The sequence below is a fragment of the Acanthochromis polyacanthus genome, chromosome 15, assembly GCF_021347895.1.
Source record: "Acanthochromis polyacanthus isolate Apoly-LR-REF ecotype Palm Island chromosome 15, KAUST_Apoly_ChrSc, whole genome shotgun sequence".
Taxonomy (NCBI): Eukaryota; Metazoa; Chordata; class Actinopteri; family Pomacentridae; genus Acanthochromis; species Acanthochromis polyacanthus.
In genome coordinates, this window is record NC_067127.1 from 20024268 (window position 1) to 20039401 (window position 15134).

The following is a 15134-nucleotide window of genomic DNA, read 5'->3' on the forward strand; positions in this document are numbered from 1 at the left end:
CCAGATACTAATGTGCCTCAAATCTGACACGTGTCAGGTTCATGTCTGAAACAATAATGCTCAGTTTGCACTGAATGTAATTCTGGGATTTTGCAGAAAACATTCTTACACCTCCTTCAGTCCTGTTTTTTCTGCCCACAGCTGCTGGTCATCAGATTATTTCCTCTGACTTTAATAAACACCTGCAGCATCACACATAGCAGCAAAAACCATCAGTTCTCTCTGTGTATTTACACACGTGTCTAGGCAATGGTGACTTCTTTAGTGAAAGTGAGATGGAAGCTTCATGAAGCAGTGAACCACTTTGACACACTGCTTCCAAGTATTTGACAGCCAGAAGAGTGACATCTGCTGGCTCTGTGTCAGAACAGCATCTAAGTGGAAAAAACTTCTCCACAGTCTGAGGTGTTTGAAAGATGGAAAATAGAATGAGCAAGGGTGGCGCGAAGAAAGCAAGAATTAAAAAGTGGAACGCTCTGGAAACACATGCAGCCAAATGTGCTGAAACTGTAGACTTTTTCACTAAAACGAGCTCGGGGTTTGAAACGACAAATGAGGACAACGAAACTGTACAAGATGTTGAGCTTTGTCTTCAAACCACCGTTCAAGTTAATTATGAAGTCAGTGAATTGTGTTGCCTTGTGGAATATCTCATGACATTATATCATTTAAATAAAAATATGATACGAGGCCACATAACTGGGAAACTTTGTCTTGTAGCCCCTCAGAGTCTGAAGAAATCCAACAAGCAGCAGGGTAATCCGTGTAGTCTCTTACTGATTTTATTTTTGTTATTGTAATATAAAATGAAAATCAAAGCATTTTTAAAATTTCGTATATCACTTTTGATCATGAAAAGGAAAAACGCCTTGTATTTCTATTTTTATATTTTAAAACTAAAATCAAATAACCACTCGTTTTTTGTTTTCAATACCTGCTTTAGAACGGAAAATCCAATTACCAAAATATACACGGACCCACATGTTCATAGTCACTCCAGCTCACACAGCTAATGCAGACACACCCTCCTCTGTTTAGCGATAGCTGTTCCAGTTTGACATCGATGGCTTCCTTCATCCCTCCAGTTCAGGGAGCTTGAAGTGACCTTAAACACCTAGGCAGTCAGAACTGAAGAAATGTTGTAGCACTCATGTCTGTGTAGATTCTCAGTTATTCAGGTCATGGTAATTGTGGGAGTATCAGTTCAGAGCAAATGGACTTCTCTTTTTGGTTTTAAAAATGCTTCACCTTTCACTGAAGAGGCCTCTTCAGTTCCCCTGATGACTGATGTGGAGTTTCAGACGTTTATCCCTGTGGGCACTTCACAGTTTATACCTGTATTTGAAAATGAATGGCAATATTGGTCGGTCCTTTCAGTCCTTCACCCTCCAGAGGTACATGCACTTTAAGTTTTGCATGTTTTGATAAATTGGATCTTATCTTATATTGACAAAAAAATCTGACGGGCAGAATACATAGAAATAAACATACACAAACACCTCATATGTGTAAGGTTAATACAGCATGTCTGTTGATTTATTTAGCGGAGTCACCAAATATTTAGAGCACAACGTCAAAAATCCTCCTTTGTAGCTCGTTCAAACAGTAAACTCACTAAATCTGGATTTCATGAAAAGGTGAAATTTAAACAACAAAAAATGGGTTCAGTGATAACCATCTAATAAACTGGATTTTGATTTCTTCCAGTTTTCTGTCTGAAAAGTCTCAAAACTCAGAGTTTAAAGCAGGTTACTTTTAAGAATCCAGTAACCCATAAAACTAGATAATATAGACTAACCATCATCAAGGTAAATTACCTGTCCTGTTCTTTAAAAATAAAACAAAACTCCCTCTTAGTGCAAAACAGGCCTCCACTGAGTGTTCCTTATTAAAATGATTGAATTTGTTGAGTTCAGAATCTCAACAGCCAGTCTGGCTGTAGTGTGAGATGCATCTTGTACCTCCAGGTAAATAAACAATCCTGAATGTTAAAGCAAAATAAGGCGTTGACATTCTTTGCAGTTCTGTTAGGTGATTCTTGGTTATGTTACAAAGGTTCAGCGAGCTGTAGTACATCAACAACTGATGAAATTAAAAGTGCACTGATTAGAATTATCAGAGTCAATATTATCTATATTAAACAGCTTTTTAAAACAAACATTTGGAAAGTAATACAACATCAGATCATACACTATAAAAAAAAGCAGTGGACAACTACAATTTCCACTCAAGTAGATTCTGCCGTTAACCAATCATACAAAGACATCAGGACAAATGAAATAGATTTTTTCCCCCCTCAACGGGTCATGGTGCTATTCTTCAAAAGAGGGGGAGGAGAGAGTTTTAGCTGGAAACTCTCTGCTCCTGATAGTGCTGTGTTTAGAAAGCCGGTTTCCCATGGCTGTGACCGTGGGAGAGCTCTGAAAGGATAGACAACTGGAAGAGAGAGAAATGAAAACGGTCACACACTGATTTTTCAATTCACTCAGTCGCAAAGACACACAATTTTAACGCAGTCAATGGAAAAGGTGATTCCATCATCCATTATGCACGTTACCTCTTTTTCAAAACCTTCAAGAAACACCTTAATGCTGTAGTAACTTTTTTTTTTTTTTTTTTTTTTTTTACAAAATTGGGGAGCTTTTTTTCCCCAAATTTTGTTTCCATCAACCTTTTCAAATAATAAAATAAAAATCTGCCTCTCTGTGCAGGGTTCATCCTGTTCCTCTGTCATCTGTGGAGGCTCTGGGTCCTCCTAGTTCAGACTGGTGCTGAGTTCATCCTGTTCCTCTTTAATCTGTTAAATGGTTTCCAGATTGAGCCAGACAGTCTGGATGTGTCAAGCAAAAAACCTTCAAGTTGGTTTAAGGTTTACGTGTTCATTATTTGGGACCAACAACTAAGTTCTGTTAAATACTTTGACTGAATTTTGCTAATTTTGTATGTTTCAAACCTGAGAATTTTTCTATTTCATCCCCAGAAAATGTCTTAACATGGAAGGAGATCAATACCTCCAGAAATAAAACAGCCATGAAGGGCACAGAAAAGTTTCCATCAGATCCTAATGATTTTATGAACATATACAAGGAGTAAAGACGTTAAGTTTCTCTGGGCAGATACAGATGTTGGTCACCACAAAATCAAAAGATTGAAATTCACAATTTAAGAATATTTAATGATCACAGTTCTACTTCCATACTGTGAATATTTCCAGAGTTCCAGGTCTTTGAAGTACATAGAAGTTGGTTCAGATGTATCATTTTTTAATGGATCTTTTCCATCATATCTGAGCCTCAGAGCTTCATCAGTCCAGCAGACAGACACAAGACATTGTAGGAAGTTGTAAATAAAAAAAGAAGGTTATAGGATCCTTTCAGCAGGCTACAAGGCTGCAGAACTGGGCATCCTCGTCTAATAGCATGCAATCTTCTGTGTATGCTCCTGTAAGCAACTGGGAATGAAACGGCGGGCTATCTCTAGGTACACTGTATTGCTTGATGCATCTTTGTTTCAGCCCTTATATGCCAAACCGCCTAAAGATCACAAAAACACAGGTGGGTCGCTTTGTGTGCCTCAGCAATCACATGAGTCAGCAGAAAACAGCGCCCTCCATTGTCAGTGGTTAGTGTTCAAGCAATGCAAAGCCAAACATTTTCAGGATACAATGTGAGATATTTAGATTAATACCCTGGATGGTCCTTGGTATAAAGAACGTATCTGATCCCAGGACTGCTCCTGCTGAAGGTCCAACGTTGCCTCAACAAACACCTGGTCCACAACAAACAACCACAAGCAACGCAGTCAAGGCATTAATATTAAGATTTCATTTGTAACACTGCATACAAAGTGCAAAAGGGCATCTAATTAGGTAGAAGAGAAAGCAGCACTGTGTTGAATATTAGTTTAATTATGCTCATATTTAGTTGATTAGATTCATGCTGGATTTACAACAGCCAGATTAGAATGTATCAAAGTTTCTGGACTGCAGCTTCATCTTTCAGAAAACGGTGTCCTATTTTCACAAAAACCATATAAGATGTGTTTTTTTTTTAATTTGACTGGTAGAAATAATAGAATTGGAAATTTTTATAGTACTTCTCTTGATTTCAAAATGATTCCTTCCTAGGATTATGTCCCAAGTTTTGTTAAACTGGGAGTTATAAAAGTAATGTAAAAATGTTGAGGGGAAATTGCTGGAGAGAAGTTCTATACTGCAGCATATTAATCACCTGCAGAGCCAAGGAAGGTGGGCCACCAGCTGTCTTGAATGTGAATGAATGAATGAATGAATGAATGAATGAATGAATGGTTTATTTTTTGGTTACAAAAATTACAGCAAACATTTTTTTTTCCTTTCCCGCCTTTTCTTCTCTTACTCTTTCCTCATCCCCTACTCCTCTCAAAAAAAGATGAAAAAAGAAAAGAAACAAACAAAAAAAACCCCAAAACCTCCAGAAAAAAATACATATATATATATATGTATATACAATAAGATGTATATATAATATACATCTGTGCTGTGATGGATACATCATATAATAATGTGAAGCTGCAGTGCCATGAAAATGTATTTGCCCCCTGAACAGAAATCTTTTATTTTTGCCTATTTGCCAGAATTAAATGTTTCAGATCATCAAACTAATAGTTATTGAATATTAGACAGAGATAACTCACAAAACACAAAATGCAGATTTATTGAAAACCTGTATCAGTCCTGTGAAAAAGTAATTTCCCCCTGAACCTAATGACCGGCTTTCCAGCCTTGACAGTGACAACCACAGTTAAATGTTTGTTACAGCTTGTGATCAGTCTTTTACATCGTCATGGAGGGATTTTGGCAAACTCTTCTCTGCAGAATAGTTTAAATTCAGCCACATTAGATGGTTTTTGAGCATGAGCTGTCCTTTTAAGCTCTTGTCACAGCATTTCAATTGGATTCAAGTCCAGACTTTGACTTGGCCACTCCAGAACTTTCACTTTGCTCTTTTTGAGCCACTCAGAGGTGGACTTGCTTGTGTGCTTTAGGTGACCATCAGTCCATCAGTTATAACAAGTCATCCAGGTCCTGTGGAAACAAAGCAGTTCCAAACCATCACATTACCATGGTTCACTGTTGGTATGAACCTTTATGTTCTTTTTGGTCAGTAGTGGTTTGATCCTTGCAGGTCTCCCATGGATCCATTTTCTCCCAGTGTCTTCCTCATTGTTGGACCGTGTAGATGAACCTTAACTGAGGCCAGTGAGGTCTGCAGATCTTTTGATACACGTCTGGGTTCTTTTGTGACCTCCTGGATTCGATGTCAAGGTGCTCTTGGAGAAATGTTGGACAGCCGGCCACTCCTGGGAAGATTCACCACTGTTCCATGTTTCTCCATTTGTGGATAATGTCTCTCACTGTGGTTCTCTTGAGTTCCAGCAATGGCCCTTAGCAATAGCTATGTAACTCTCCAGACTGATAAATGTCAGTGACTTTGTTTGGCGTCACTTTCTGAATCTCTTTAGAACGTGGCATCATGTGCTGCTTTTTGAGGCCCTTTAGTTACTTCCCAATACCAGACAGGTTCTATTTAAGTAAGCCTGGCAGGAATCATATGTAGGTGTGGCTGGGAAAATTGAACCCAGTTGCCAAATGAATTTGGTCATTTGGTAGCTCAGGGGGCAATTACTTTTTCACATAGAGCAAGGTGTGGCTGAACAACATTTTTCCTTCAACAATTTAAGTCATCATCTAAAAACTGCATTTTGTGTTTTATAGGGTTATCTTTGTCTTACATTAAAATTAGTTTGATGATCTGAAGCATTCATGTGTCACAAATATGCAAAAATAGAAGACTTCTGTAGGGGGGCTGATACTTTTTCACAGCAGTGTATTTGTTGATGGCCTCCTGGGACCTGATAAAACCTTACCTTCTTCCTGTGAGCCACCGCTCCTCCGTCATGATGCACTGATGTAAGATGAGTCTGAGGCACAGAGAAAAGGTTGTGTCAGGATTGGTGGATAATGTAAGACATTCTTAAAGTTTAGATTGAAAGTAGCATTCTGATTGTAACAAAATCCATTTAGCATGAACTTAAGGTGCCGCCACGCAAGTAACAACAGAGCTTCTACAGCTGCTGTGACCTGAAATCCTTTGGTATAACCCCAGATATTGGAAGTGCAATAATGCCATTATGCAAATGTCAGAGGCTCATCTTTTCATTTAGTAATAATAATCCCAGAGTACATAACATTTGCCGCACAGTTTGGACTGTGTTGATGGATACAATCTGCACATTTGAAAATAATTCATTATTAAAGTTTGATTGATCATAGTTGAAACAGCGCATATTTATACTGGCCACTGCCATTTTGTTGTTATTTTTTGTTGATTTTTCCAAATAAAAAACAAAAAAAGAAAAAAAAACTGGTCAGTCCTGTAAAAATAATAAGTAAACACTTACATTTATCACACCATGAAATCTATAAAATTAAAATCAGTGGTCGCAGATTGGGTGCCAATGATTCAAAGCACCTTAAGGAGTGACAGGTAGACTCTGTGCTATTTAATCTCTGACAGCAAGGGTCTGGAGAGGTGCATAGTTTCATCATGCCAAATGCAAAGAGTACTTTAAGGCCTTTGGGGAAGAAGTTGTAGGTACTTGTGAGTCTAGCAATGGATTTTAAAAGATCCTCAGATTATCTGAAATACATTGTTCCAGTGCTGTCATTTTTCTGTCATCAAACTTAAATATATACAAATACCCTTTAATAAAATCAAACACATACACTCTAGTCACATGTGAATTACCTGAAAATATGTCTTCAACCCAAAAATGATAGGGGGCACTATAATCAGCCTAGTGAGTAAACAGCCTACAGAAGTTTTCACAGTGAACAGAGACAAACAGTGACTTTTATCTTCTTTAGACTCCAGGGATCTGCAGTCGTCTAGTTAGCAAGCACACTGTAGCTAGCCTGTAACTTCTGTAACTTTTTAACAGCAACACACTCCACTAGTGGTGCCACAGTGGAAGAGCAAACACACACCTGAGCAAGAGATGTGCTGCGGCTTCTCTTTGGTTCAGAGGAAATTCCACTCCTTCCTCCCTGACTGGAGGAACACTTGTAGCACCTCCACCGCTGCTGGACCTCTGCAGCAGATCCCCACCCACAGTTCTTCTGCTGCAGGCACTGAAAGTGGTACAGGTGGCCACAGCTGACAGGACACAAACAAACTCATATTATTACCTGTTTATACTGTTTATATATATTAAGCCTAGTTACTACCTAGTTACTACTACTAGGCAGTAGTAACCCTGTGACCCATATCTTTAGATTTTTGACACTGTCCTAGAAATTAGTACTAATAATGGGGGAGCCAATCTAAACTTGATGATTGCATTTGAAGATTTTCTTTCTCATCCACCATCATCATTAGACAAGAGTGGGATATTGCTTTAGACTTCATTCCTCCTCCTTATAGTTCTGCCATAGTCTCATACAGTTAAAAAAATATATAGTTAGAAAAAACACAAACAAGCTATTTGGGATCTAATGTTGCCAATCAGCATCTCCAGTGTCATCTTACCTGAACACAATGATCTCCTCTGCTGAATCTTGCCTCCTCTTGTAGTGCTGGAGGCAGATGTTACAGTAGTCTTGACGTGGGTGGAGTCCTCGTGTGACGGCAGCACGTAGGTGAGCCAGGGACCAGTGGAGGTCGTGGTTCAACAGACTGGTGGTTGTTTCGAGTAATGTCTAAAAGAGAATTGTTAAAATAGTTGAAATAGTTAGATTTGTACAGATGACCAGTGTTGTATTCACTGATCAGAAGTAAACATGCAGATCGGTTCTCCTGCTGTGCCACATAAACCAAGAAAAACATGGAAAAACATTAGAAGCTTGACGATGGAGTCGTTAGTTAGGGTTCAGTTAAATTAACTTCAATTCAACACGCATTTTTTCATCGCCTAGGGGCAATTAAAAAGGCACAAAGAGCAATAATGAACATGACAACCCACACATACACAGATATGACAGGATGCAGTGCAGTAAGTCATTCAGTAAAAAAAGTTAGGATTTGGTTGTAAACTAAACACGTCTGTCAGTGAGGAAGGAAGGTTTCAGCCATTATTATGATAGAACACACGCACAGCTTTACCTGCTCATAGTTAAAAGTGTCCAGCATCCCCAGAATGAGGCCTTGAATCTCTGCTAACTTCCCTCTGCCATAGACGGGGTCCTGGTAGACACAAGCCAGCAGATATGATCACGTGTGATGACTGCATCACTGACAGCAAAGATTTAAACACTGCACATTTATGAAAGATATTCATTATATATTCTAACAAGACAGGCTTCACTTGAAAGTTATGTACAGTATCTCACATGCATTACCAACATGTTTTTCATTTGATGTATGATGGTCTTCTCTATTGTTATTTATTTAGTATGCTCTGTGTACGGTATAGAAATGTGCACGGCTGTCTGCCACGGTGTCATTTTTTGTCCCTAGGCTTTAAAGGAAATGGCAGGGGATATTTTAGATCTTGATTCAAGGCAACAAATCCCATTAAAAAAATAAAACAAAATGAATGTACTCCAACAACAAGCACTATCTGTGTATCAGTTTTCATATCAGTGAACTGGGCTCCATGTTTAAACACAGAATAGCAAGCTCCTTCACTTAGACCATCTTTGGAGAGTAGTTCTTTAGAACTAGTTCTCTGGGTTTGTATGGACAGAAATGTTAGCATATTTATTAAAGGTAGATCCACATTTCACACTTTTTAATTCATGTTACTTTCTTCAGCATTTTTGAGGCCTGCATGCCTTCATTAGTACAAGAGGCAGCCAAGGCTAGATTATAGGCATGATATCAAAATATGGGAAATGCAGGCTTCTTTTCATGTTCTTTAGCAAAGTGTAATCTTGTAGTTTTGTGGTAAACACCAAGCACTTTATTCTTTTTTAGAGCTATCAATAAAGGTTGATGCCTGGAATCTCCTTTGTATTTTCGAAACTGTGAAAGAACCTCAGATTTCCATTGATAACTCTGAATCATTTGCTTGTCTGTACCTCAGAGGAAGACTTCTTTATATGTTTTAAATCTAAGCAACAGGAACTATGTGTTACCAATAATTAAAGAATCCCTTTAAAGTAGATGACAAAAGGATGTACAAAGTGAAGCATACACACCTGCAATATTTGCTGAATTATGGCAGGCAAAGAAATAAAGCTGCTCATACAGTTGAGAACCTCCATCGTCAGCTCCTTTAGCACTAAGAAAATAAAAATACACGATTAATAGCATCTTAACAGCATTATCAGTGTTACTACCATTGCCAAGATTAGACTTTCAACAGAACAAAAATTGTCATGACATCACCAATATGTTTGCAGAGATGCCTTTGATCATGACCTAAATAAAAGATATATGTCATATCAGAGTTTTCTACCGCTGGGTAGTGTAGATCTGCTGATACAAACTAGTGCCTTTAGCTTACATGACAGACTCGAGCCAAAAACCTTACATCACCTTTGGTCACATGTGTATTAATACAAGGAATTCTACATGTTTATGTTTACCGTCAGAGATGTGTTTGGCATTGTGGCCTTTCACTTGTTTCTGAGAAGCCATCATGGAGTCCAGAAGTGGAAACCAGAGAGACTGTAAAACATAAAGCAATGATTAGGTTGTGATTAGAGTCCCTCATTACCAAACAAACATAGTCAGTATTATTTTTATATATAGTATTATACATCAATTAGGCATAACATGATGACCACTGACAGGTGAAGTGAAGAACACTGATTATGTCTTCATCAGGGCACCTGTTAGTGGGTTGGATATATTAGGCAGCAAGTGAGCATTGTGTCCTCAAAGTTGATGTGTTAGAAGCAGGAAAAATGAGCAAGTGTAAGAATTTGAGCCAGTTTGACCAGGACCAGACTATGAAAGCTAGACAATTGGTCAGAGCATCTCCAAACTGCAGCTCTTGTGGAGTGTTCCTGGTCTGCAGTGGTCAGTATCTATTAAAAGAGATCCAAGGATGGAAAAGTGGCGAACCGGTGACAGGGTTATGGGCGGCCACGGCTTACTGAAGCATGTGGGGAGGAAAGTCTGGCCCGAGTGGTCCAAAGCAGCTACTGTTGCTCTGAAGTGGTTTTGATAGAAAGGTATCAGAATACACAATGCATCACAGTGTGTGGGGCTGCATAACCACAGACCAGTCAGGGTGTCCATGCTGACCTCTATGCACCACCAAAACTACCAACAATGGACACGTCAGCATCAGAATTGTGGTGCCAGATACCACAGCAGACCTTCAGTGGTCTCGTGGAGTCCATGTCTCAACAGGTCAGGACTGTTTTGGCAGCAAAAGGGGGACCAACACAATATTAGGCAGGTGGTCATAATGTTATGCCTAATCGGTGTAAATTCAATATACCTCTCTTTGTGGCTGGTCAAGGTTCTGGCAACTTTGATGACAGAAGACGATGATGTCGTTCAGTGAATCCTTTACTCTTGTTAGCGTTGATTCACTGTCTTCCTCGTCCTTATTCTGACCTCTGTTTTCTCCTTCAACTCCTCCGTCAGTCTCAGCAGTGAGGAGACATAGTTTTTGGTTCAGTGTCTTCAGAGGGAGTGTAAAAGAATGTAGTGACAATAAAACTACATGAAATTGCAGCCACATAAACATTTACTTCATGTGTTTAAATATCTAAAGCAATTATTGTTTTATATAAATTCACATTTCTTCTTCACAGCCAAATTTAAACTTCTATTTCTACTTAACAACTTCAAATAACACTCATATCCATACTGACATGCTTGTATATTGATGGCAGGTATGTCACTCACAACAACTTAGAGTTATGGTATTTATGTTTTAAAATCAATCTAATCAATAAACTAATTATGAGTGGGTGTTTTGTAGTCACCTCTAACAAGACAGCAAAGGCTCCTTGAACATCTCCTTTCTTCTGCAGTAGATAGGCTCTAGCTTCATTGCAGTGGTATTTCTCTGTTATCTAAAGAGAAAAACAGGAAATGTTAAAAAGGCTCTCTAATAAACTGGATTAATATACAGTCTATGGTTTAGTATTAACAGAATCATTGCAATCACTAGATTCTCATTATATCACTTGCTTTATTTGCTGAAAATCTGAGCCTATAATGCCCTTCAAAAGACAGTAATGTTAATGCCAGATAAGTCAGACTCATTTTCACAGTGTTTGAAGTAGACTCAGTAAAGTGAGAAGAAGAAGCAATTCAATTTTAAAATCACAGTGATTAATGACTGTAATTTTGCCCTGTTCAAACAAGGCAATTCCATTTCAAAGACATCAACTTTCCTTGTTTCTGTAGCATAGATGTATTTTGTTCTGCCATAATAAGCATTAACCAATGGTGGTGTACTTTATAGTTTTGTCTTATACCTTGGGATTGATAAATAGTAATAATAGTACCTCACTAAACAGGAAATAATGAGAAATAATGTTCTCTTACGCATGGACAGACCTTAAGCACATATCAGAAAGTCTTATTACTTTAAATATAGCATGGTATGATCAGCTCAATAGCGACCGCCCTAACGACCACTACAGATTCACATGTACAATTATTGGCTCAAATATTTAGACAAAAAAATGTTGAAAGATGCACGAGAGACACGGATCAAAAGAGAAAGGGGGTTTAAAGAGAAGATGTGTGTATTTGACCAAAGGCTGTGTACTACACCCTTGAACAGGTAGAACAGATAAAATAGAATAAGTACTTGTATGGCTTCTTCCAGCCTGTAGTGCTGGGAGGTGTGGAGGAAGCTCAGAAGCTGGTGGGGTGCAAAACGACACAGTAAGTCCAGCAGAAGCTCATTGAGGTCACGTTCCACAGGGAGGAGGGACTCTGAATGAGGGCCTTCCCTGAATAACAGAGCAGATGGGAGATGAGAAGGAAGAAAAGTGGGAGATAGACAGGTGAGGCAGAAGGGAAATTCAAAAGAAATGAAGCAGTGAAAGACGAAAATGCAAAATGCACACAATACCTTGGTTCCAAGAGGCAGCTGAGGAATTTGAAAAGTATCTGGTCATCCTAAAAGCAAAAAGACAAGCCATCGCTGTAAAAACACTTCCAATCCTTACACTGACGTGAAAATGGTATTCAGCAGCTGAAGTGCAGAAAGTTTTTACTGTAATAGCTGAAAGCTCGACAGTCAGTACTGCTGTTACCAGTAAAAGAAGATACATGAAGACGTTACTATTTAGGTTGACCTTACCTGCAGCTCAGAGATGATTTGCTGCACCTCATCCACAAAATGAAACAGCACAAGGTCAGCTGATTTGCTGGGGTCGAGGGTTATCAGCTCCTGTAAACATACGATAGACGGTTAATCAAATGCATAAAAAATCACTTCATCATCCAAAAATGTCTGTTACTAAATGTAATTTAGAGTACAGTTATATCCATCAATTAAAAAAAACTGAAGGAATATGGCACATGCATAAATCTGCCCCCAGTGAGTGAATGTGCAAGAAAGAGACTAGTGATCGGGGCCACGAAGACACCTATGACTCCTCTGAAGGAGTTACAAGCTTCAGCAGCTGAGATCGGAGAGGCTGTGAATCGAACGACTGTTGTCTGTTCTTCACCAGTCAAAGCTTTATAGGCACATGGCAAAGAGAAAGCCATAGTTGAAAAAAAATCATATTAAATCTTGGGTGGAGTTAGCCAGAAGGCAGTCTAAAGTCTACTGGAGATTCTTTGGTCTGACAAGACCCAAGTTGGACTTTTTGGCCAACGGACTAGACACTATGTTTGGTGGATACTAAACAGCTTCTGGATATTTGTTTTCATGGTAACATGAACTACACATCCCATCTAGCCTGTTAGTATATCACCCGGGAGGAGCTCCTTCCAGCCTTGCTTAGCCACCTACCACATCGACGAGCAAGCCAGGATAAGTCACAGCAATTAATGGATAACTGTGTGTGTATTCCTATGTGCACATGTACTGACCTGCATATGTTGCCGTGCTTTGTTCTTGACTGTTTGTTTCTCCTCAGGGCTGTAGCCGGGCATGGACAGCAGATTGTGGATGTAGCTAAAGATCTCCCACTGACACACGCACACACACATGCACACACACTTAAGTGTTTCATCTGAATCTACCAAATACATTATTCAAATAACCAGAGTACACACATTCATATTAACATATATCAAGCAAAAAGCTTAATGAATTATAAATCTAATATACCTTTCTGAGGGGGTCTTGCAGGTAGCAATCAATTATCTTGTCATACAGATGCTTCTTCTCATAAAGAAATTCACAGATTTGGTAGCTGGAGGGCAAGGTGAGAAGACAATGACATGTAACTAAGGCCACATAATGTAACAGAAATAATAATATCATAATAATAACTTTAAATTTATCCAATTTACTATTGTAGCATACACCACCGGTCAAATGTTTTACAATGCCCCAATTTTTCCAGTTTTTTTAAATTGAAATTCAAGTAGTTGAAGCCCAATCAGTAGCTTGAAATGGTACAAAGGTAAGTGGTGAACTGCCAGAGGTTAAAAAAAAAAGGGGAAGGTTCCCCAAAACTAAAAAAAACAATGTACATCTCAGAATTATACAAAAAGGCCTTTTTCAAGGAACAAGAAATGGGTTAAAGCTGTCCTGCAGCAATGAGTGAACACATTTAAAGACTAGCTCAGCAATAAAGTGGTGTGAAGTCAAGTGAAGGCCAAAATGAGAATTAAAAAGGTCATTGTTGAACTTGCCAACAAATTCATGCTGTATATCAATGAAAAAGTTTCTGGAGGCACTTTTGCATTGGCTGAAGCCACCGACCACAGAACAAAGACGACACCCTGTGTAGACGAACCACACTAACATACAGACAACTAATCTCTCCTAAATGGCTCCTACAACTTCTGTGAAACACCATCCAGGGAACATTACTTTATGAAAAGTCCAATGCTGTGAGCTCATAATCATAAAAAGCTCTAAAATACTGACATTTAAAAAAGGTGACTAAATACAGTTATTAGAGCCTTTGGTCAATATACGTACAACTTGGCCTTCTCTGCCAAAGTGAGCAGCCTTTCTTCATTAAACTGGACCACACCTCCGACCTGCAACAGCTCCAGCAGAACCTAGAAACCAGACCAGTGACATGACATAATGATGTTTGGGCAGTTACACAATTCTGGTTTCCCAGGATGTGTGCTTGATTTAAAATGAAGGAATGGATACTCTATTAAATGATCAAGTTTCAACTTTGCAAGCTACATCATGATGCATGCATCTTACTCAGTCTTTTAGTTGAAATCCGACTGTGAAAGATGAAAATCAGTCTTGAAGAAAACATCTAATAGGTATGTGTTAATAATGATAAAATTAATTAATAATCATCTGATGTCTTCAGCATCTTTCTAAAATTTAGAAAATGGCCAAAAAAGAGGAAAACCCTTTGAATGAGTAGGTGTGTCCAGACTTCTGGCTTTCTAACTGGTGATGTATATATATATATTTAAAGAAAGAGAAGGAGCAAGAGATCGGCCAAGAGAGAGAGAAAGAAATATCTGTACTTCAACCTGTTGCCTCTCAGTGTGCCGGGAGTCATCATCTGGGCAACACAGGAACTCCAGAACCTGAGAAGACAGTAAAAAAAATCAGTCATAGAATTTACATCGAAGTGACCATTTAAGGCCCTCTTGGAGACAACAGGATGTCTCCTACCCTCCAAATGAACTGATAATGGTCAGAGATGATCAATTCTGAGGATAACCACACCTCTAGAGAAGAGTAGACTGGATTCTTCACTATGACCTCCTGACCTTCCTCTCTTCCAAAAACACAGAACTTATAAAGAACAACAAAGTAAACTGTTTTAAATCCTAACATCTGGACTCAATCTTTGATACCAGGTCATCAGGGCCAGTATTGAAGAAGAACACCTCTCATTTGAAGTATCTGAGAAGGACTGACACGAGACACAAACACCTTCTCTCCGTCACTGCCATAAAAGACACAGAGGCTTTCACAGTGTGGGGTGGCATGGCTCAGTGGGTAGAGTGGCCGTCTTGCAACCAGAGGGTTGCCAGTTCGATCCTTGGCCCGGAGGTGTCGAGGTGTCTCTGAGC

General features: G+C 38.9%; 1 protein-coding gene across 6 annotated transcripts in view; it reads right to left on the reverse strand.

The window, feature by feature from the left end:
• Positions 1-1509: 1509 nt before the first annotated feature.
• vps8 (VPS8 subunit of CORVET complex) overlaps positions 1510-15134 on the reverse strand; it is a 53320-nt gene continuing 39695 nt past the window's right edge. For 3 of the 6 annotated variants that reach the window (XM_051959972.1, XM_051959971.1, XM_051959969.1), the window contains 17 exons: positions 14586-14642; positions 14062-14144; positions 13240-13324; positions 12999-13097; positions 12259-12348; positions 12028-12074; positions 11761-11905; positions 10925-11014; positions 10432-10617; positions 9569-9650; positions 9179-9261; positions 8142-8222; positions 7569-7738; positions 7028-7196; positions 5908-5961; positions 3688-3768; positions 1510-2436 (listed from right to left, as the gene is read on the reverse strand). In XM_051959972.1, the coding sequence (XP_051815932.1) occupies positions 2380-2436; positions 3688-3768; positions 5908-5961; positions 7028-7196; positions 7569-7738; positions 8142-8222; positions 9179-9261; positions 9569-9650; positions 10432-10617; positions 10925-11014; positions 11761-11905; positions 12028-12074; positions 12259-12348; positions 12999-13097; positions 13240-13324; positions 14062-14144; positions 14586-14642 (1659 nt within the window). In that variant the 3' untranslated portion in view covers positions 1510-2379. Of the gene's footprint in view, positions 2437-3687; positions 3769-5907; positions 5962-7027; positions 7197-7568; positions 7739-8141; positions 8223-9178; positions 9262-9568; positions 9651-10431; positions 10618-10924; positions 11015-11760; positions 11906-12027; positions 12075-12258; positions 12349-12998; positions 13098-13239; positions 13325-14061; positions 14145-14579; positions 14643-15134 lie in introns of all 6 variants that reach the window. The other 3 variants (XM_051959970.1, XM_051959968.1, XM_051959973.1) reach the window with 1 other exon arrangement.